This window comes from Panthera tigris, chromosome C1 (assembly GCF_018350195.1).
Source record: "Panthera tigris isolate Pti1 chromosome C1, P.tigris_Pti1_mat1.1, whole genome shotgun sequence".
NCBI classification, from domain to species: domain Eukaryota; kingdom Metazoa; phylum Chordata; class Mammalia; order Carnivora; family Felidae; genus Panthera; species Panthera tigris.
Window position 1 is genome coordinate 137,657,045 of NC_056667.1, and position 24,281 is coordinate 137,681,325.

Consider the following 24,281-nt stretch of genomic DNA (forward strand, 5'->3'; position numbering starts at 1 on the left):
AAGCTGGGACTGGGACACTGGGACTGCTCTTGGAGAGAAGGCTGGGCAAACAGCCTATGGACACAGCTTGCAAAAACCAATCTGGATAGTGCCCGGGGCACACTGTAGGGAGGTTAGCTACTTCTCTCTGAGACTGTTCCAGAGTGAGGGCATTCAGAGAGAGAGAGAGACCTCCAGGTAAAAAGGAACTGGCAGGTACCAATTACCTCACCTGCCTGTCAAAATACAGAGCTACCAGCAAAAAACAGTCTTGGGCCCACACTCATTACCTAACTTGCTTACACCAAGCCCCACCCACCCCCTCACAATCTGGGGAAAACAACCTTCCTAGTCACTCTTGCCTAGGTCACAGCATGGCAGGCCCCCTCTCCTACAAGACTGGCCCAAACCCGTGCCAATACTATGGCTCCTACTGGTAAGTTTTGCAAAGCTGCAGTTTAGGTGATGGTGGTGACAGGTTATTTCACAAAGCAGACCAGAACACATTTAGTTAAAATGCACTACATTCAGGGCAGGGACCAAACACTGCCCACAATAGGCATCTGTAGATGACTGCCCTGAAGCATAAAACTATCAGGACCACACAACAGCAGAGTACACTTAGCATTGCTGGAAGTGCCAGGTCCTGGGGAAGAAGGGACACTATACTACAGGGCACCACAGGACCTCTTCTTCATAAAGCCATTGCCCTCAAAAATAGGAGAAGTAGCTGACTTCCCTCACACATAGACACTGAGACTTATACAAAATGGGAAGACAGAAGAATTTCTCCCAAATGAGATAACAGGACAAGGACATGGCAAAAAACCTAAGTGAAACAGATAAAAGAAAATTTAAAGCAATGATTACAAGTATACTTACCGGACTTGAGAAAAGAGTGGAGCACATCAATGAGACCATTAACACAGAGATAAGAAGTAACACAGCACAGAAAAAGGACTCAATAAATGAAATGAGAAACATGCTTGATGGAATAAACTGCAGGCTGGAAGAAGAGGAACTAATTAATGACCCAGAAGACAGAGTAATGGAAAATAATCAAGCTGAACAAAAGAAAGAAAAAAGAATTATGGAAAATGAGAACAGATGTAGAGAATTTCAATGTCTCCATCAAATGTAATAACATTCATATTACAGGAGTCCCAGGAGCACAGAGAAAAGGGAGTAAAGAATTTATTTGGAGAAATAATAGCTGAAAACTTCCTTAATTTGGGGAAGGAAACAGATATCCAGATCTAGGAGGCACAAAGAAACCCCAACAAAAGCAGCAAAAGTAGATCCACACCAAGACATATGTAATTAAAATGGGAAAATACAGTGGTAAAGGAAAAAATATTAAAAGTGACAAGATAAAGATAGACAGTTATATACAAAGGAAATACCATAAGGCTACCAGAGAATTTTTCAGCAGAAACTTTCCAATCCAGAAAGGAGTGCCATGTTATATGCAAACTGCTGAATGGGAAATATCTGCAGCCAAGAATACTCTTTCCTGCAAGGCTATCAGAATAGAAGGAAAGAGTGAGTTTGTCAGACAAACAAAAATTAAAGGAGTTCATGACCACTAAACCAGCCCTGCAGAAAATATTAAAGGGGTCTCTTTGAGTGTAAATAAAGGAAGACCAAAATGACAGCATGAAGGTAGGAAACACAAAAATAGTAAAAATGAATATTCCTGTAAAAAAAAAAATCAGTAAAGGAATTCACAAAATGAAAGGATATAAAACATGACACCACATACCTAAAACATGGGGAGACGAAGAGTAAAGAATGGGTTCAAACTTAAACAACCATCAACTTGTATACAGGCTGCTCTATGCCAAAGATGTTATATACAAACCTAATGGTAACCACAAATCAAAAACCACTAATAAATATGCAAAGAATAAAGAGAAGAAATCCAAACATATCATTAAAGAAATCAGCAAACCATGAGAGAGAAAAGAAAAAATCAGAAAATCTTCAGAAACAACCACAGAACAAGTAATAAAACGGCAACAAATGCATATCAATAATAACTTTGAATGTAAATGGACTAAAAACTCCAATGTAAATGTAAATGAATGTAAATGGACTAAAGACTCCAATAAACAGACAGAGGGTAACAGAATGGACAAAAAACCCCAAGACCCATCTATATGATGTGTACAAGAGACACATTTTAGACCTAAACACACCTGCAGATTGAAAGTGAGGGGATGGAGAAACATTTATCATGTAAATGGATGTCAAAAGAAAGCCAGAGTAGCAATACTTATATTGGCTTTAAATCAAAGACTGTTAACAAGAGACCAAGAAAGACACTACGTAACAATTAAGGGAACAATCCAATAGACTATAATAATTGTAAATATTTACACATCCAACATGGGAGCACTCCAATACATAAAACATTTAATAACAAACATAAAGGAATGAATCAATAATAATACAACAGTAGGGGACTTTAACACCCCACTGACATCAATGTACAGATCATCTAAACGGAAAATCAACAAGGACAATGACTTGGAATGATACATTGGACCAGAAAGATTTAGCAGATATATTAACATTCCATCCAAAAATAGCAGAATACACATCCTTCTCAAGCACACATGGAACTTTCCCAAAACAGATCTCCAAATATTAGGCCACAAAACAAGCCTCAACAAATTAAAGTCATACCGTGTATCTTTTATGAAAACAACATTATGAAACTATACGTCAACCACAAAGAAAAAAATCTCAGAAAACCACAAATACATGCAGGTTAACTAACATGCTACTGAACAATGAATGGGTCAACCAGGAAATCAAAGAAGGAAATAAAAAAGCACATGGAAACAAATAAATATGAAAATATAATGGTTCACACCTGTGGGACACAGTTTTAAGAGGGAAGTTTATAGCAATATGAGCCTACAGGCCTACCTCAAGAAGCAAGATAAATCTCAAGTAAATAATCTTACACCTAAAGGAGCTAAAAAGAACAAAAAAACCTAAAACCAGCAAAGGAAGGAAATAATAAAGATTAGAGCAGAAATAAATGATATAGAAACCAAAAAAACAATAGAACAGATCAATGAAACCAAGAGCTTGTTCTTTGGGGGAAAAAAATGATAAAACTGGTAAGCCTCTAGCCACACTTACCAGGAAAAAAAAAAAAAAAAAAGAAAAAAACCAAATAAATAAAATCAAAAACGAGAGAGGAGAAATAACAAACACCACAGAAATATAAACATTCATAGAACAATATGAAAAACTACATGCCAACATTGGACAGCCTAGAAGAAATAGGTAAATTCCTAGAAACATGTAACCTACCAAAACTGACACAGGAAGAACAGAAAATTTGAACAGACTAATAACCAGTGAGAAAATTACATCAGTAATCAAAAAAACTCCCAGGAAACAAAACTCCAGAGCCACTTGGCTTCTCAAATTCTACAATCATTTGAAGAACAGTTAATACCTATGCTTCTCAAACATTCCAAAAAATAAAAAAGGAAGGAAAACTTCAAATTCATTCTATGAGGACAGCATTATCCTGACACCGAAACTAGATAAAGACATCACAAAAACAACTACAGGCCAAGATCTCTGATGAATACAGATGCAAAAATTCTCAACATAATACCAGCAAACAGAATCCAACAATACATTAAAAAAAATTATTCACCACAATCAAGCGGGATTTAATGCTGGGTTGCAAGGGCGGTTCACTATTTGCAAATCAATCAACATGATACAGCACATCAATAAGATAAAGAATAAGAACCATATGATTATTTTAGTAGATGCAGAGAAAGCATTTGGCAAAGTACAACATCTATTCATGATAAAAACCCTCAATGAAGTAGGTTTAGAGGAAACATACCTAAACATAAAATAGAGGAGGAACTGAAAGCCTTTCCCTTAAGGTCAGGAACAACACAAAAGATGTCTTTGTATTCAACACTTGTATTCAACATACTACTGGAAGTCCTAGCCACAGCAATCAGAAAATATAAAGAAATAAAAAGCATTCAAAACAGTAAGGAAGCAGTAAAACTTTTCACTTATTTGCAGATGACATGATACTCTATATAGAAAACCCAAAAGACTCCAACAAAAAGCTGCTAAAATAAATGAAGTCAGTAAAGTGGCAAGATATAAAATCAATGTACAGATCTCCATTGCATTTCTATACGAAGCAGTAGAAAGAGAAATTAAGAAAACAATACCATTTACAATTGCACCAAAAAGAGTAAGATATCTAGGATAAACATAACCAAAGAGGTGACAAATCTGGTCCCTGAAAACTATAAAGCACTGATGAAAGAAAATGAAGAGGACACAAAGAGATAGGAAGACATTCTATGCTCATGGATTGTAAGAATATTGTTAAAATGTCTAAACTACCCAAAGCAATATGCATTTAATGTAGTTCCTGTCAAAATACTAAGCATTTTTAACAGAGCTAGAACAAATAATCCTAAATTGTCTATGCAACCACAGAAGACCCCAAATAGCCAAAGCAATCTTTAAAAGCAAAGCTGGAGGCATCACAATTCCAGACTTCAAGTTACATTACAAGGCTGCAGTAATCAAGACAGTATGGTACTGGCACAAAAACAGACATGCAGACCAATGGAATAGAAAACCCAGAAATAAACCCACAATTATATGGTCCATTAATCTTCGACAAAGTGGGAAAGAATATCCAAAAGGAAAAAGATAATGTCTTCAAAAAATGGGGGCACCTGGGTGGCTCAGTTGGTTGAGCATCCAACTTCGGCTCAGGTCATGATCTCACAGTCTGTGAGTTCGAGCCCTGTGTTGGGCTCTGTGCTGACAGCTCAGAGCCTGGAGCCTGCTTCGGATTCTGTGTCTCCCTCTCTCTCTGCCCCTCCCCTGCTCATGATCTGGCTCTCTCTGTCTCAAAAATAAATAAAAACATTAAAAAAAATTAAGAAACAAACCAACAAAAAATGGTGCTGGGAAAATTGGACAGAAACATGCAGAAGAATGAAACTGGACCACTCTCTTATACCATATGCAAAAATAGACTCAAAATCTACTAAAGACCTAAATGTGAGATCTGAAACTGTAAAAATTCTACAAGAAAGCACAGATAGTAATTTCTCTGACACTGGCCTTTAGGAACTTCTTTCTAAATAGCTCCCCCTGAGACAAGGAAAAAAAAAAAAAAGCAAAAATAAACTATTGGGACTATATCAAAATGTAAAGCTTCTGGATGGTGAAGAAAACCAACAAAACTACAAGGCAACCTACTGAATGAGAGAAGATATCTGCAAATGACATATCTGATAAAGCGTTAGTATCCAAAATATATAAAGAGCTGATACAACCCAACACCCCAAAAACAAATAATCCAATTTACAAATGGACAGAAGACAGATATTTTCCCAAGGAAAACATACAGATGGCCAACAAACCCATTGAAAGATGCTCAACATCACTCAGCATCAAGGAAATGCAAATCAAAACCACAAGGAGATATCATTTCACACCTGCCAGAATGGTTAGAATAAAAAAAAGAACAGGTGCTGGCAAGGATGTGGAGCAAAAGGAACCCTCATGCACTGTTGGTGGGAATGCAAATTGGTACAGCTACTGTGAAAGATAATATGAGGTTCCTCAAAAAGTTAAAAGAGAACTAACCTACAATCCAACAAATATACCAGTGGATATTTCCCTAAAGAATACAAAAACACTAATTCAAAGAGATACACACACCCCATGTTTATATAGCATTATTTACAACTGCCAAATTATGGAAGTAAAGTGTCCATTGATAGATGAATGGATAAAGAAGACATGGTATACACACACAATGGAATATTATTCAGCCATTAAAAAAATCAAATCTTGCCTTTTGCAATGACATGCATGGAGGGATAATGCTGAGTGAAGTAAGTCAGAGAAAAAGACAGATACCATATGATTTCACTCATGTGGAACTGAGTTAACAAAACAAGCAAAGGGAAAGAGAGAGAAAGAGAGAGAGGCATACCATGAAAAAGACTCAAGTTTAGAGAACCAACTGATGGTTACCAGAGAGGAGGTGGTTGGGGGGATAGGTAGAATAGTTGTTGGGATAAAGGAGTGCATTTGTGATGAGCACCAGGTGGTTAAAATAAAAACTTAAAAGAGTTAAAACAAGTTTATAACATTCTTTCCATTAAATTTACTTTAAACAACTTATTATTTGTCTAGATCAGCTCACAATTTTTACATGATGTGTTTGTGTGATCTGAAATGATAATTTAAATGTATTAGCATATGTGTCTTCAAATAATTTTAGTTCAAATCCACATATTGCTAAAACTGACTGGTGTGTTACCTATTGTATAATTTTTTTTTTAATTTTTTTAACGTTTATTTTTGAGACAGAGAGAGACAGAGCATGAACGGAGGAGGGTCAGAGAGAGAGGGAGACACAGAATCTGAAGCAGGCTCCAGGCTCGATGTCAGCACAGAGCTCGATGTGGGGCTCGAACTCACGGACTGAGAGATCATGACCTGAGCCAAAGTCGGGTGCCTAACCGACTGAACCACCCAGGCGCCCCCCTATTGTGTAATTTTTTAACAAATTGTGTAACTGGTAAATTTTTTACTGTATACAATTTCATCTTTCCAAATATTTTAAGCTACATTATATACTAAAAATACTTAGTTGATATTATATTACACCAACCACCATAACAAAGATGGCTACCCCATTTCCACAATCTTTGTAGCTAACAATTAATTTTGCAAACATACTGGCATAGTTCATTTAGACCTGCCAGCAATCAGGGATTTTTATGCTTACCTACTATTACTGTTACCACATGCTTGTTTCTTTGTCTACAGTAATTTCTGTATAGAAAAGTATTTTCCAGGATACAATCTGTCATTTGGAACCACATGTATTTTTTCAATAAAATGTTTGAGATACAGTAAATCACACTAACTTTCTGTTATCTTTATCAGTTGACTGCAGATTTAAAATTTTTGTATTTCAAGTAGTTTGGCCAAAGAGAGTATTAAAAATATACTGTATTCTTATTAAATTAAAATTTACATTTAAAAAGTTATACTAATAAGAGTTCTTGTCTAAAATCATCTATTTTATGTCTCAGGATACTCCACACACAACAAATCACAAAAGTTAAACAATCCTCCTTGGCTCTCTGTCCTCTCAATATTGGAGTGCAATAGGAATAAGTCAAATCATAACAAAATGGAATACCAAGTATGGGATTCTTCCCTATTCCAGCAAAGTCAGACTTGATAAGTGACTTTAAAGCACCAGAACAGGCTTCTCTGGTTTGAGAAGTAACAACAATGGGACAAACTGTCAGCATACCACGAACAATCTGTTTTATTAAGTGATAAATACTATGTCTTAATGGCTGTCTTCTTCTTTAACCTTGAATAAATAGAAAAACCTAACATGGGAGTTTATATAAAAATTATGTTACATAAAGGACATAAGCTGATGAAAAAGACTAATTAGTACTGAAAATGTGTATTTTAGAAAATAAATATTTTGAGCTGTTTAAGCCAGACTTAGATAAACACAAAACAACAGACTAAGAAGGTACATGACAAGGAGGCAGACAAGTAGGAAGGACTGTTAGAAGCTAAAATGCAGTATCACATTAGAAGAAGCAAAGTGTGGAACTGCTGGTGAAGAAAATCACGCTGGTGATATTGCAGAATGCTGAGGGGGAAAAAAAAAAAAGAAAGAACATGGAGAAATGACATAGAGAAATAAGAACAAAGGCTTAAGAACTGGATATGCTAATGCTAAGAAAGGACAAGAAGAAATAAATGAGAAATATCCCAAAATAAACTTATTCTTCAGTGAAAACAGACCTAAATTCATATTAAGAGGCTTTGAATAATATTAATTTTATGATCAGTGCTTAAACATAGCCTGTGAATGACAAATGCAGGAAGACAAGAGAATGAAATAAAAGGTACAAAAGGAAATAGGAAAGAAATAAAAACTTTCTGTCATTTGCAGATGACATGATTGTAGAAAATCCCCAAATATTGACAAATTTTTGGAACAAATGATCAATTACAACAAGATTGCACGATACAAGATAAAACACAAAGTCATTTGCTTTTGTATATATCAGCAATGAGCAGGTGGAATCTGAATTAAAAACGTCATACTACTCACATTAGCACCAAAAGTATTTACTTAGTATAAATCTAATGACATATGTGTAAGATCTATATGAGAAAAACCACAAAACTCTGATGAAAGACCTAAATAAATGAAAAGATATTCCATGTTTATCAATGTGAAAATTCAATATACTTAAGAAACCAATTTTTCCATTGTGATCTATAGATTGAACACAAAATCCCACAACTGAATACAAAAATTCCAGTACTTGGAAATAAATACATAAATTCTAAAGTTAATAAAAAGGCAAAGTACCCAGAATAGCCAAAATAGTACTGAAGCAGCACACAAAGTTGGAAGACTGTCAATGCCTAACTTTAAGCCTTACTATAAAGCTACAGTAATCAAGACAGGCAGAAACAGACTGACACAAATACAATCAACTGACCTTTGAAAAAGAAGCAAAGGTAATTCAGTGAAGAAAAGACGGCCTTGTCAACAAACGCTGAAACAATTTAAACATTCATATACAAGGAAAAGAAAAAAAAAGAAAGAAAAAGAATTTAGACACAGACCTTACACCATTCAAAGAAATTAACTCAAAATAAATCACCAACCCAACTGTAAAACACAACGACTATAAAAGTTCCAGAAGGACACATAGGAGAAAAACCTAGAAGGCCTTGGATTTGGTGATGAAGTTTTAGATATAACACCAAAATCACAACCCATGAAAGAAATAACTGGTAAGTTGATATGGGAAAACTGCTTGCCAAGGAAACTCATAATAGAATTAAAAGAGAAACCACAGATTTGGAGAAAGTATCTGCAAAACACATAGCTGGTATATCCAAAATATACAAAGACTTCTCAAAACATATCAATAAGAAATGAATAAACCCAATTCAAAAATGGTCAGAAAATACCTTACCAAAGATATACAGATGAAAATAAGCATATGAAGATACTTAATATCATACATAATTAGAAGATTGCAAACAAAAATAGCATTGAGATACTACTACATACCTACTAGAATGGCTAACATTAAAAACAACGATAATACCAAATGCTAATGAGGATGCATAACAAGAGAAACTCTTATTAATTGCTGGTGAAAAAGCAAAATGGTACTGACACTTTGGAAGACAGCTTAGTACAGTCTTACAAAGCTAAACAGTCTTACCATACGATCCAACAATGTTGCTCCCAAGTATTTATCCAATTAAGTTGAAGATTATGTCCACATAAAAACCTGCATACAAGTGTTTATAAAAGCTTTATTCAGAACTACTCAAAATTGGAACTAATCAAGTTCCTTTAATAGGTGAATGGATAAACAGTGGTACATCTATACAAAGGAATATTATTAAACAATTAAAAGGAATGACCTATCAAGCCATAAAATGACATGAAGGAACCTTAAATTCATACTGGTAAGTGGAAGAAGGCAATCTTCTTAATTTTATGATTCCAACTGTGACATTCTGGAAAAGGCAACACCATGGTGATAATAAGAAAATTAGTGCTTGCCAAGGATTGGGGGTGGGAAGACTAATAGGTAAAGTACATTGGATTTTTAGGGTGGCAAAATTATTTTGTATGACACTGTAATGTTGGACACATGACTATGCATATGTTAAAATCCTCAGAATTGTACATCAGAAAGAGTGAACCTTCATGAAAACTATGAGACGCTAGTTAATGACAACATATTAATACTGGTTCATGAATTTCTACAAATGTACCATGCTAAGGGAAGATGTTAATAACAGGGGAAGTTGTATGTGTGTATGTGGGGGGTGGGGGGGAGGGATGGTTATAACAGGGGAACTCTCTGGCACAAAAACAGACACTCAGATCAACGGAACAGAATAGAGAACCCCGAAATGGACCCACAAACGTTTGTATGGCCAACTAATCTTTGACAAAGCAAGAAAGAATATCCAATGGAATAAAGACAGTCTCTTCAGCAAGTGGTGCTGAGGAAACTGGACAGTGACATGCAGAAGAATGAACCTGGACCACTTTCTTACACGATACACATAAATAAACTCAAAATGGATGAAAGACCTAACCATATGACAGGAAACCATCAGAATCCTTGAGGAGAAAGCAGGCAAAAAGCCTCTTTGATCTTGGCCACAGCAACTTCTCACTCAACACGTCTCCAGAGGCAAGGGAAACAAAAAGCAAAAATGAACTATTGGGACCTCATCAAAATAAAAAGCTTCTGCACAGTGAAGGAAACAAGCAGCAAAACTAAAAGCCAACCGATGGAATGGGAGAAGATATATGCAAGTGACAGATCAGATAAAGGGTTAGTATCCAAAATCTATAAAGAACTTACCAACTCAACACCCAAAAAACAAATAATCCAGTGAAGAAATGGGCAAAAGACATGAATAGACACTTCTCCATAGAAGACATCTAGACGGCCAACCGACACACGAAAAAATGCTCAACTTCACTCATCATCAGGGAAATACAAATCAAAACCACAATGAGATGCCACCTTACACTTGTCAGAATGGCTAACATTAACAACTCAGGCAACAACAGATGTTGGCGAGGATGCGGAGAAAGAGGATCTCTTTTGTGCTGCTGGTGGTAATGCAAACTGGTGCAGTCACTCTGGAAAACAGTATGGAGGTTCCTCAAAAATTAAAAATAGAACTACCCTACAACCTAGCAATTGCACTACTAGGTAATTATTCAAGGGATACAGGTATGCTGTTTCGAAGGGACACATGCACCCCCATGTTTATAGTGCACTATCAACAATAGCCAAAGTATGGAAAGACTCCAAATGTCCATCGATGGATGAATGGATAAAGATGTGGCATATATATACAATGGAGTATTACTCGACAATCAAAAAGAATGAAATCTTGCCATTTACAACTACATGGATGGAACTGGAGGGTATTATGCTAAGCCAAATTAGTCAGAGAAAGACAAGTATCGTAGACTTCACTCATATGAGGACTTTAAGACACAGAACAGATGAACACAAGGGAAGGGAAGCAAAAATAATATAAAAAAAGGGAGGGGGACAAAACAGAAGAGACTCTTACATATGTAGAACAGAGGGTTACTGGTAGGGTTGTGGAAGGGGGGATGGGCTAAATGGGTAAGGGGCATTAAGGAATCTACTCCTGAAATCATTGTCGCAGTATATGCTAACTAACTTGGATGTAAATTAAAATAAAACAAAGTAATAAGTAAAAATAAATATTGAAAAAAAAACAGGGAACTCTCTTACATGTTTAAATTTTTTTTGGTAAAAAATAGGTCTATTTTAGCCAATTTACTAATTAAATGAGTAAAGTTTCAATTTGTATTTAAACATCTTTACAAGTGTTTACTAACTCTACTTCTTTTTTTTTCTGAACCTTCTCCATGCTTTTAGGGACAAACTTCCAAGATGAAGTTCAGAATAAATTCAGTTGCTTGCTTGCGACCCAAGTTATATTTTTAGGCTAGACCCTTTAATATACACACCATTGAGATACAACTTCTCTGTTGTAATGCCACTTTGTTTCAAGATGCATAGTTTATGATGGAATAATAGGTCTAATGTACTGATTTCCTACATCTCATTTTCTCAGAGTATCACTAATGGAGCTCTTGAAGAATTAAAGCATTATCTAAAAATAATCTTTAAACATTTGTATGATGATGTGTTTTCCAAAGATAACAGAACAATGAAAACTGGAAAAAAAATTAACCTTTACTGAAAAAAGATCTAAATTCATATTAAGGGAGTTTATACAGTATCAGTTTTTATGACCTATGCTTATAGTCTGAAATTTTTACACTGCTAAGATAAAGAAATTCTACAACTATCAAGTCAGGGAAAAATCACACAAAAAACAAGTTAGCTGTGGTGAACATCACAGACATTCACCAAATACTTCTAGCAATCCCTTCTAGGCATCTAGGAGAAATCCACTTCTTCGCTCTCTTGAAATTAGGTATGAGCATGTGACACTCTGGCCAGGCAACTGTGAGGAGATGCAGTCTGTATCACCTCTGGGTAGGAACTGTAACAAGAATATGTGTCTGTGTTTCATCATTCTCCCTTTTCCTACATCAGCGCTTGCACTTTTATGTTTTGGAGGTGTTGCTTTCCTTAAACCTCATGAACCAACTTCTGCTAGCTTCAAACTTTTCTTCTGCAGCTTCCTCACCTCTCTCAGCCTTTGAACAACTGAACAGAATTAAGGCCTTGTTCTGGATTAGGCTTTGGCTTAAGGGAATGTGTAGGCCACTAAAACTTTCTCCATATCAGCAATAGGGCTATTTCACTTTCTCACTACTGGTGTGTTTACTGGAGTAGCACTTTTAATTTCCTTCAAGAACTTTTCCTTTGTATTCACTGCTTGACTAGTGTAAGAGGCCTAGCCTAGCTTTCAGCTTATCTTGGTTCTGACATGCCTTCTTCACTAAATTCAATCATTTCTACCTTTTGATTTATTTTTTTTTTTTTATTTTTATTTTTTTAACGTTTATTTATTTTTGAGACAGAGAGAGACAGAGCATGAACAGGGGAGGGGCAGAGAGAGAGGGAGACACAGAATCTGAAACAGGCTCCAGGCTCTGAGCTGTCAGCACAGAGCCTGACACGGGGCTCAAACTCACGGACCGTGAGATCATGACGTGAGCCGAAGTTGGACGCTTAACCGACCAAGCCACCCAGGTGCCCCTCTACCTTTTGATTTACAGTGTTTTGATTTAAAATGTGTGACTCTCCCCTTCACTTAAACACCTAGAGGCCACTATAGTGTTATTAATTGCCTAATGTCAATATTGTTGTATCTTAGGGAATAGGAAGGCCCAAGGAGAGGGACAGAGATGGGGGAGTGGCCACTGGGTGGAGCAGTCAGAACAAACACATCAATCCATTAAGTTTGCCATCTTATATGCACATGGTTCCTGGCACCTCAAAACAATTATAATAGTAACATCAAAGATCAGTGTTTACATATCACCATGACACATATAATAATGAATATGTTTGAAATATTTTGAGAATTACCAAGATGGGACAGAGACATAAAATGACCACATGCTGTTGGAAAAATGGTACCTACATACTTGCTCAACAAAGCGTTGCCAAAAATCTTCAATTTGTAAAATACACAGTATATGCAAAGTGCAGCAGAGCAAAGTAAAATGAGGTATGCCTGTACAAACCAATACAAATAGGATATTTTTTCCTCTTCCCTTTTTTCTGGACTACAGACAAATGTTACTTTTTGCTGATGCATAATAATCTATCATATGGATGGATGAACCGGCATTTATTAACTGGTATTCTGTTGATGGACATTTATGTTGTTTCTCATCTTTCACTATCAATAAATGTTGTTGCAATGAGTAAGTGTATATACATCATTTAAAAAGTACAAATTCCTAGAATGCTGTTGCTGAGTCAAAGGGCACATGAATTTGTAATGTGGTTAGATACTGTCTCTTATTCTAGTTATGTAAATTTATACTACCAATAGGAACATGTGTCTATTTTCCTATAAGTTCACAATTTTAGTGTTCGCAATTTTACAGGTTTTGTCATCCTGGTAGACAGAAGTGCTAATGCTTTAAATTTGTTACTTATCGGGGCGCCTGGGTGGCTTGATCGGTTAAGCGTCCGACTTCGGCTCAAGTCATGATCTCGTGGTCTGTGAGTTCAAGCCCCGCGTCAGGCTCTGTGCTGACAGCTCAGAGCCTGGAGCCTGTTTCAGATTCTGTGTCTCCCTCTCTCTCTGCCCCTCCCCTGTTCATGCTCTGTCTCTCTCTGTCTCAAAAATAAACGTTAAAAAAAAAAAAATTAAAAAAAATAAATAAATAAAAAAAATAAATTTGTTACTTATAAGTAAGATTGAAGATGCTTATAAGTTTAAGACAGATTTGTATTTAATTTTCTGTGACCTTTCTGTGCATATCCTTTGCTCAGTGTTTCTACTGTTAATATTATTGTTAAGAATTTAAGATTCTAATAGCTCAAAGGCATACCAATCACATGGCTCTCTTGTTAAAACTATCCCAACAGCATTGAAGTCAAACACAAAGGAAAATCATAATAAAGAAAGCAAGAATAAAAAAATAGTGGTTATATAAAATGAGCAGAAGGATTGAATCAAATACAGTATAGTCAAAATGAAAATATTATTCTAAATATAATTGTAATATAATAAATGTGAAAAAGTATTCCAAGATTAAAAAAGAAAAGAAATTACCTAGATCTGTATTCCCAACTTATATACTTCAAATACTGGAAATGGGTGAGAAGAGTAAAATACTAAAGTCCTTATTTCCTCACGTTACCTAATGTACAGTCAATATTTATTGGTTACAAAATAAGCAATATTACTTATAGTTTAACTTAATATAATTTAATAATTATAATTAACTTATAATTTACATAATTTTATTTAATACATAATTTTACTTCTACACATAAAAATAACTATGTTAGTGAGAAATCTAAATTCACTGCATGGAATATAGCAGAAAAGAAATTCTACGCAGCCCAAGTACTGAAAGTTAATAGTAATATATTCAACGTAACAGCTATAATTTGTCTCATATATCGAAAAGAATGTGAAAAGACAAAATCAGAGGAAAAAGCAAGAGTATGCTTTTGAGGTAACTAAGCGAAATATGATGGAAAGTAGAAAAGAATTCTAGAAGATGGGACTATAATGAAAAAATTACTTGAGTTAGGATTAAACAGTAAATAATCAAATAGTAGGGAGAAAAGAATGCATGGTATGATAGTTACCCAATTTATAAACAGAATCAATGCCTACCTTACAGGGTTAGTATAAAAATGATAACAGATAAAAAGCACAAGTTAAGGTACAGGACATAGATAAAAAGCACAAGAAACATGCTCAATAAATGCTAATTTGCTGTTTCTACTGGCAATCACTAATTCTTCAAGGACAAAAGACAATGGGAAAACATCAAATGAAAATTTGTTACTGAGGAGGAAAGTAAGGTAAAAAGGATATGCTCAATTCAAATATACCACCCTAAGTTTTAAGGCTTTGTAGGTCTTCTATGATTTAAAGAAAAAAACAAAAGCAAAATTAACAAAATAATGAAAATAAAAGATATTTCCGGTATTGGCTAGAAGAATCATCACATGTCTACAGAAGCAAGGAATTACCAGAAATCAATAGTTTTACCGTGGTCTTTCCTGATCCTCGGGGCCCAATAATGAGAACAGAGTTACTTTCTCCATGGATAGCAGTTCTTTTTAGCAGCTCAATTAAGTGTCTGAAATGACATAAATAGCCAACATTTAAAAAGGAAGCTAGAATAACTTGCTAGATAATACTTTTTAAAAGCTGAATATGAATATGCACAGAAAATAGGCATTCCCTTTTTCTCTCCCACTTGGCACTTGACTTATGCTGTATATAGTCCTACACAGAAAAACACAGGAAGAGATAGTAAGTCCATACGAATCTCTAGAAACTTCAAGAGGAAACCAAGTTAAGTTTGAAATATCTTGGCTTTATGATGATATGGGACAAGGGACAACAGTGGCAATTCTTGTAACCTTTCACTCCACAGCTGGCACTCGAGAATCAGGTACAAGACCTCAGAATTTGTCTCCATAATACCAGATGACAGAAACAACAAAAGATTCAAAGTTAAGGAGCTTTCCTGTTATGAAAACATTCATATCTGCTCTTGCTTTATAATATTCAGTGCTTCTGTATAAAAGCAAAATTTTTTATCTCTATAAAAACGTTAGCCATATTCAAGATAAAATCCATGTAAGGTAACGTAAAATCTATGTAGGTTTTTGAAAAACCTAAAGGGCATCTTTAAGTAGAAAAAGGGATAGCTAAACTTACTTGTATTGTACTTGTACTCCAAATAAGTTACTATGTGGGCTTTGATGACAAAATCTTTCCCGTAAAACTCTTTGTACCTGATTTAAAAAAGTGAGTAAATACAAATGAAAATGTTATTCATGAAATAAAAAATGACTGAGAATACACATTTATAGCAGTCAGAATTAGGTATTAATCAATTTATTTAACCCTCCATAAATAGCTTGTGTTCAAGAGTTCTGGTACCATTTTCATGAGTTGTAAAATTAGTGGGTTTTTTTTCTTTTTCTTTTTATTATCCCAAGTCCCAGAAGAAAGATGAAAATTTACTTGTGAAATCCAACAAGAGAATTACTTTAGCCACATCAGCAATTGGAGGGCTGTTTTACTGCATGTGAATGAATGATTGCTTCACTTTGTACATAACATATCAGCCAAGGAACAAAGACACAAAATCTAATAACGTAATGTCATCTAATAATGCTCATGAACCACACCTCAATCTCTAGAGACCAAACACATCTAAACTGGCTTAGTTCAAGCCCTATCCATCTACATCTATCTTGACAGTCAGGATTTGAGAAAATAAAGTTTAAAAGTCTATATACTTATTGAGGACCTATTAGATTCAGAACATACTACTACTAAAGGAGCATGACCCATGCCTAAAGAAACACTGCATATAAATTGGAAAGAAATGACATATTGAAAAAAGTAGTAATTCAGCACATAAGGAAATGCTCAATTACATGGAAGAAATTGTGTTCATCTACACCTATAAAATGAAGAATCATTGGAATGAATTAAGAAAAAAAATCTTGTAAGGACCTAAATTTTGAGTTTGCCTTAGAAAAAAGGGCTTAGACTGGGTTTAAAAAAATTATGTCAGACAATCTAGCATAATTTTTCAAAATATAGACCATTAAAGGCATTCCGTTTCTGAATCTGCTGCTACTACAGAGGTCTTTCAGGGACAAAAGTCTTAAGAGGCTATTTCAGATTTGGTCCCATCATCAGAAGAAAGAAGCTTCCAAGATTATTTGCTTCTCCCACACTGACAACATTGGACCGATACTTCATGTACCAAAAAGATAAATCTGAGTCCTGTTTCCATGTACCAGAGGCTAAGCAAAGCAAATTATTCAGTAGAGATAAAATAATCCATATTATCATTGTATAAGAAGGGGAAAGAATAAGGAGTGATGCCAGAAGTCAACTACATGGATTTTAAAGTTAGCCTTTTCTAAATGTTAATTTTTTTAATCTACAAAATTGAAACAATTTTCTGGCAGGCCTGTTCTCAAGATTAAATAAGGCAGTCATCTGTAACATAACACAGGTATTGTATAGGTAACAGCTGATACCTATAAAACACTTAAATGAGCATCTACAGAGACTCAACTAAACATAATGCTTATTTCTCTACTTACGTAAGATCATTAGAAATCAAAAGATAAACCTCACTTTTTTTTTTCTTTCTCAAACTTCATTAAAGTCTAATAGAAAGGCAAGAACTATGTATAACATCTAAGGGGTAAAGTGAAGTGAAGCTGTAGTGAACAGTGAAAGGTTCAAAAATCTCAAGTGATCTGAGATGAAGGTTAAATAGGTGTATACATGTACAGAAACTGAACTGTATGTAATTTGTGCACTTTACTAGGATATGTAAATTATACTTCAGCTAAAAACTTTCTTTGAAACAGAGTTAAACATTTTCCTTCCAAAAAGAAAGTAAGGTCTTATATGAAGGGATGCCAATAACTTACATTTAGTTTTTATTAGAAAAACACACAGTTCTGGTCAAGCCAGATAAATAGAAATACCAGAGCAGTTATTATAGCCACTCCCTACTATATTCCTTAAGGGAGACACACATACATATATACTCACCATTGGAATACAGTATGCACTTAATATTAAATTTTCATGATAAAAACACCCAACATACCAGGAAAAAAGACAGCATCCTCAATCTGATTAAGGGTACCTACAAAAACTATAGCTAACATCATATCAATTATGAAAGAATGAATGTATTTCCCAAATATAAAAAATGAAACAAGAATGTTCTTTTCACTTTTACTCAATATTGCACTGAAAGTTCTAGTTGGGGCTATTAGACAATAAAAAAAATTAAAGTCAACTAGACTGAAAAGGAAGAAGTAAAACTATATTTGCAGATGACATGATCTTATATATTAAAAAACTAAAGAATACACTAAAAACTATTAGAACTAATAAGTCTGGCAAGGCTACAGGAAACAAGAGTAATATACAAAAATCAATTTCACTTAGATACACTAACAATGAACAAGTAAAAAAAATTAAGAAAAAAACTCCCATTTATAACAGCATCACAAGAAGTAAAATAGGAATAAATTTAACAAAAGAAGTCCAAAACTCTGAAGATTACATTAAAGTAGATGGAAATTAGAAGACATTTGGGAAGGCAGAAGTCAAGTTAGCACTCCAACTATCCAAAGACTTACAAAGAATAAATAAATGTAGTGTAAGGCATTCTACCCTTTTGAATGGAAAGGGAGTTATGTTCTCCCTTCACGTTAAAGGGAGAATTCCAGTTAAGAAGATGACAATTCTCTGATCAGCGTTGCATGTTATGAGACCTTAGGATTAATGAAAATACTAACCTGTGAAAGGAGCTCTGCATGTATTAAGTTGTTACTCTTTGATTTACGACTGCTCATTTCAACAAACTGAAATCCTTAAAAAAAATAAATTAGCATGAATACAAAACATTACTGGCTTGAAAAGATTATTTAAGAATTTACTATCATAGAATCAAAATAAACACAAGTTTTAAAACATGAAAACATGAAAATGTCCAATTTCTCAAACTTCAAAAAATTTGGGCTAAACCTAGTGTGATAATCATTTCACAGTATATGTAAATCAAACCATCATGCTATACACTTCAAACTCATACCTTAATGTATGTCAATTTTTTCTTTCTTACAGACAACTACTCCATTTCTCTTCAATCTACTATTCACATCCCTTCCTTTTTTTTTTTTTTTTAACTATGTGCTTCCTTCATACAGAATGTTTCCCTCCCCATCCATCCCACAGGATCATCACATTCCACAAAACCTTTGCTTTCTTGCTCCATTCACCAACCATACACAATCATTAGAGAGTAGGTAAAATGCATCTTCTCTGAACATCCATAATTGCCTGTATTTCTCTTTACCCGTAATCAAATTACATTAAAAAAGATTTCCACTTAATTGCCAGTATCCCCAAACTGAGTATATTTCAAAATTAGATGCATTTTAGCATAATGTCCAAATAAAGTTGGGAATGATAGCAGGAATGAAAAATATATATACTATTAAGAAAAAGATAACTTTTGTAAAATTCTTCTTTAGGGCAACATATTCACAGATAAATACTTTTGGTTAAAAGATCTAATTTTTTTCACACTGACTTCCAATAGCAATCCTTTACTAGTCTGGTAATAAGAACTTAAGCAGTGTTTACTTATATACCAGGAACTGTTATAAGTGCTTCGTATATACCTCATTTAATAACTCATTAGCTCATATTTTTAATTTCACATACTGACAATTAGATGCCAACCCCTGGAATGCTGTTTTATGCTTCCCTGGAAATGCTAACAGGGTAACATCTGAAAAAGGCTATGACAGATAAATAGCAAGAAAATCTGCCTTCCTTTTATTGTATAAGCCATGTAGCCAGGGCCTAAACTCTGGCTTCTGGTGCCAAGCTCCCAAACTGGAAACTCAAAAACAGAGTCATCAACTGCTGTCTTAACCTTTAAGAATATTTTTTCTTAGGAGAAAATTAGTCTTCTCAGCTGCCCCTAGAAGGCACCTAATCCCTAAAAGGCACCTTCTATCAGCCTAATGTCCATGCAAGGCACCTTGTTTCAGCATCTTTACATTAATTATTTTTACTTGATTCTACTTAATTATTTTTTCCCTTAAATCAGAGTTGTATGTGGGGTTTAGAAAACCCTTTCAGCAAAATGAAATGACAGCCTCACTGTGGTTTAAGATACTCTTGACTATGAAAAAGATCTGTAAGTCAACATCTGAACTCACAAAAAAAACATGAAATAATTGCCTACTAGAAAATGAGGACTGAATTTTTAAAAACCGGGGGAGAGCTTTTACAATATGCTTTTGTTTTTAGGGCTATAATAGCTATTTCAAACTATCACTGAATTAAAAAGTATTTTCCCCATTTCATAGATTAAGAAAACAATGCTCATGAAAGCTAAGTAAAATGTCTGAGGTCATAGGTAGGTGTCTAATCTGCCTCCTTGCATCAAATATAATTCAAGTAAACCATTAAAAGCATGCATTTGTCTTCTTTTGGGGATCATTCATGAAAGAAACACACACAGTACTTCAGTGCCTACCTTGCTGTAAATTAAATCTTAGTCAAAAGATTAATTTTAATACGTTTTGCCCCTCCAAATAATAGTCAAATCTGCACTCCATAACAAAGTATATTTTAAAAAACAATTCTAATTTAATAGAAAAAAAACAAGCTTTAGAGCATGACAGAAAATATTTGTAATCCACATATTTGACAAAGGACCAATATATAAAGCATCTTCAAAATTCAACAAAAAAGAAACAATCCAATTAGAAAAATCTGCAAAAGACATAAACAGACATTCCACTGAAGAGGCAATAGGGATGGCAAATAAACATGTGAAAGATGTTTAACATTATTAGCCATTTGGAAAATGCAAATTAAAACCATAATGAAATATCAATACATATCTGTTAGAACAGCTAAAATAAAAAAGTGAGGTAACACCAAATGCTGGTGAGGATGCAGAGAAACTGGATTTTTCACACAACTACTGGTGAGAATGCAAACTGGTTACAGCCACTCTGCAAAGTTTCTTGCTGACAGTTTCTTAAAAACCTAAATATATTCTTACCATGCAACACAGCAAACAACTGTACTCTTGGGTATTTATCCCAGAGAAATGAAAACTTATGTTCAACCTAAAGCCTTGTAATGTGAATGCTCATTACAAATTTACTCATAATAACCCTCAAACTGGCAACAATACAGATGTTCTCCAATGAGTCAACAGAATTTAACAAACTCAAACATCCATCCATATAAGGGAATATACTTGAGCAAAAAAAGAGGAGTAACTACTGATACATGCAACAACATACATGGATCTCAACAGTATTTATTACCCATAGTAAAAAAAAAAAAAAAAAAAAAGCCAACCTCAAAAGAAAATTACATATTTTATGATTCCACTTAAACAACATTCTTGAAACAATGTGAATAATAATTTGTACTAAAAACTTCTACAGTAATTGTAGTCACCCAAGCTTACATTTGGTACTAAAATGATTAATAGCCATGTATAGATATTTAGTTCCTCTTACACTTTGTCTAGTCCTACTATTTCGGAATAGTAAATAAAATAAAGCACAGAGGGAAGTGGAAGGAGTCCCAAGATCCACTGGTATAACTGAAATGACAAGAGATTAAGAACAGAGTGGTAGTGGCTAAGAGACAGAGTCAAGGTTGCAGGGGTGAGTATAACTACAAAAGGGTTGCATGGAGAGTTACTCTGTAATGGTGGAACAGTTGTGTATCTTTATTGAGGTGGTAGTCACACAAATCTATACATGGGATCAAATCACAGAGAATTATACAGACATACAAAAATCAGTGCAAGTAAAATCTGCTTAAAAACCAAATAAGACCCATAGTCCAGTTAACAATATTAGAGCAATATTAATTTCCTGATTTTGATATTGCATTATAGTTATACGAGAGTTATACGTATTAACTCTATATATAGAGTTACACGAGAGGTCATCCTTAACAGAAGCTGGATGAAACCGGTTTACAGGACTCTAAGTACTACTTTTGCAACTTCTGTGAGTCTATAATAATTTCAAAATAAAAATTTAAGAAAAAGACAATTCTAATTTTAAAGTTTTTTTCCCCCAACTGCTTAATGACAAAAAATGAAATGAATAATAGTGGTACAACTAAATCTTGATTATCTGAAAATTGATTATTAGAGTATGCTTGGTTGAATTTCTCTTCAAATTATACCAGTGCATCCAGGGACTACTTCCACTTCCTACTGTGCTTTCTATAATATGATTTTATTTGCTATTCTAAAATAGTAGGACTAGACAAAGGGTAAGAAGAGCTGAATGTCTATGCATGACTATTACTCATATTGGTGGAACCTGGGTGACTCTAATTATTTAATTGTAGGAATTTTGGTACAACTTACTATTACTTACTGATACTATTTCAAGGAGCAGTGAAATGGGTAATTCCAAGGAATGGTTTACTCTCATATTATTTCTTTAGCTTCCAGTGGACCTTCCTCTCAAATTATGTTCTGCTAGAGTGAACGCACCAGTTTTCAATCTCAGATGCTGGAGTAACAATTGGCCTATTATACTGCCTAAAGAATTTCAACCCAATCCACTTCTGTCACTAGCTGCTTCGATCCCACTTTAGATCAACATCATGTCTAGACCAGAAATCTATAGCAACTTTTTTATCGGTCTCCAACTCTTATACTCATTAGTGATACCACTTTCACATAAAAACCCCTCAGTTCCCCCCAAGCCCCCAAATTCTGAATTCCAAATTCTCTAACACCATTTAAAAGGAAGGGTCTGGGAGCACCTAAGTGGCTCAGTCAGTTAAGTGTCTGACTTCAGCTCAGATCATGATCTTGTGGTTCACGAGTTCAAGCCCTGCGCTGGACTCTGTGCTGACAGCTCGGAGCCTGGACCCTGCTTCAGGTTATGTGTCTCCCTCTCTCTGCCACTCCCCTCCTTGTGCTCTCTCTCTCTCTTTCTCAAAAATAAATAAAAACATTTAAACAAAATTTAAAATAAAAGTTAAAAAAAAAATAAAAGGAATGGAGTGCCTGGATGGCTCAGTCAGTTAAGCATCCGACTTTTGCTCAGGTCATGATCCTGGGGTCCATGGGTTTGAGCCCCACGTGGCTCAGACAGCTCAGAGCCTAGAGCCTGCTTCAGATTCTGTGTCTCCCTCTCTCTCTCTCTGCCCCTCCCCCACTCATGCTCTGTCTCTCTCCATCTTTCAAAAATGAATAAACGTTAAAAATAAATAAATAAATAAATAAATAAATAAATAAATAAATAAATAAATGGAATGCTCTGAATGACTAGCTTCTCAGTTTAACTTACTAGCTCCTTCTAGTAATATTCTGTCTGAACATTCAACAATTCTTGTATCCTGCTTCATTCCAACCTCTGGAATACGTTCCTGTGATACCCCTATATACTCCTACTCTGGGTAAAGTCTGAGGGGATGTGTCCGTCAAATGCTTTCAGGATATATGCTATCTTCTCCTTTCATAAAACTTAATCATCACACAGTGTGATATAACTAACTCTGTGCTTACTTATATGTTTGCTCCACTGGATCACAGTCTCCTTAAAAGAAGGGCTCAGAAATTATGCCTACCATTGTATCCAAATCAACCAGTACAATGTTGGCATACAACTGGTTTTCAAGAAAAGTATTTGATAAATGAATACATGCTAGGTAGTGGAGGATGTCCACAGGTAAACTAGCTGCCAAAAAAGAAGCCAGAGCCAGGTTAAATCAACTTCTTAGCTAAGTTTCAAATTTTTTAGCAATTACATGCCATGACTCTAAAAAAACTGCCAAGTATAAAAGAATAATAAATTATAAAAATACAGAATGACTTATTCTCTAATTCAAGTAAAATATATGCAGTATATCTCATGGTAGTGTCACAGCAATGGAATTTCAAAATGGTTAAAATATAGTTAAATTATTTATGAAATTCATTTAACCGAGAACTTACAAGATTAACAAAAGATAAAGTACATGAAAATTTTTTAAGAAATAATTTTTAAATCAAGTTGCAAAGCATATAAAGCTGTATGTCTGGTGATTCAAAAGAAGCTAACGTCAATTATTGTTAGACAAAGACATCAGGAATTTTTATCTTTTTATAAGTGACTGACAGCTTGCTAGTAACATTAAAAAAATTAGCAAAATATTCTTTCTGGAATTAGGGTTGTATATTTCATATTTTATTTACTGCCTTCAATTAAACCTTGAGGTTTAGGAGGAATATTTATTCCAAATGAAGATTAAAATTACTAGTCAATAGCTACACTTTTCCTTTTCTAATTTGTAATTTTGCCATGATTTGGAATATTCTCCTTACTCATTTCAAACTTGAAAATGCTAGGTGCATTTTAGCATGTCTGAAAAATTTGGCAATAGAGACTTTAAACCTTTTACTGAATATATGAAAAGAT

At 34.5% G+C, this 24,281-nt stretch overlaps 1 protein-coding gene across 13 annotated transcripts in view; it reads right to left on the reverse strand.

Moving 5' to 3' along the window:
* ORC4 (origin recognition complex subunit 4) overlaps positions 1 to 24,281 on the reverse strand; it is an 81,597-nt gene that overhangs the window by 24,527 nt on the left and 32,789 nt on the right. For 6 of the 13 annotated variants that reach the window (XM_007078548.3, XM_042994414.1, XM_042994413.1 and 3 more), the window contains 3 exons: positions 18,612 to 18,685; positions 15,985 to 16,061; positions 15,307 to 15,397 (listed from right to left, as the gene is read on the reverse strand). In XM_007078548.3, the coding sequence (XP_007078610.1) occupies positions 15,307 to 15,397; positions 15,985 to 16,061; positions 18,612 to 18,668 (225 nt within the window). In that variant the 5' untranslated portion in view covers positions 18,669 to 18,685. Of the gene's footprint in view, positions 1 to 9,296; positions 9,366 to 14,352; positions 14,441 to 15,306; positions 15,398 to 15,984; positions 16,062 to 18,611; positions 18,686 to 24,281 lie in introns of those variants that run through there. The other 7 variants (XM_007078551.3, XM_042994418.1, XM_042994417.1 and 4 more) reach the window with 4 other exon arrangements.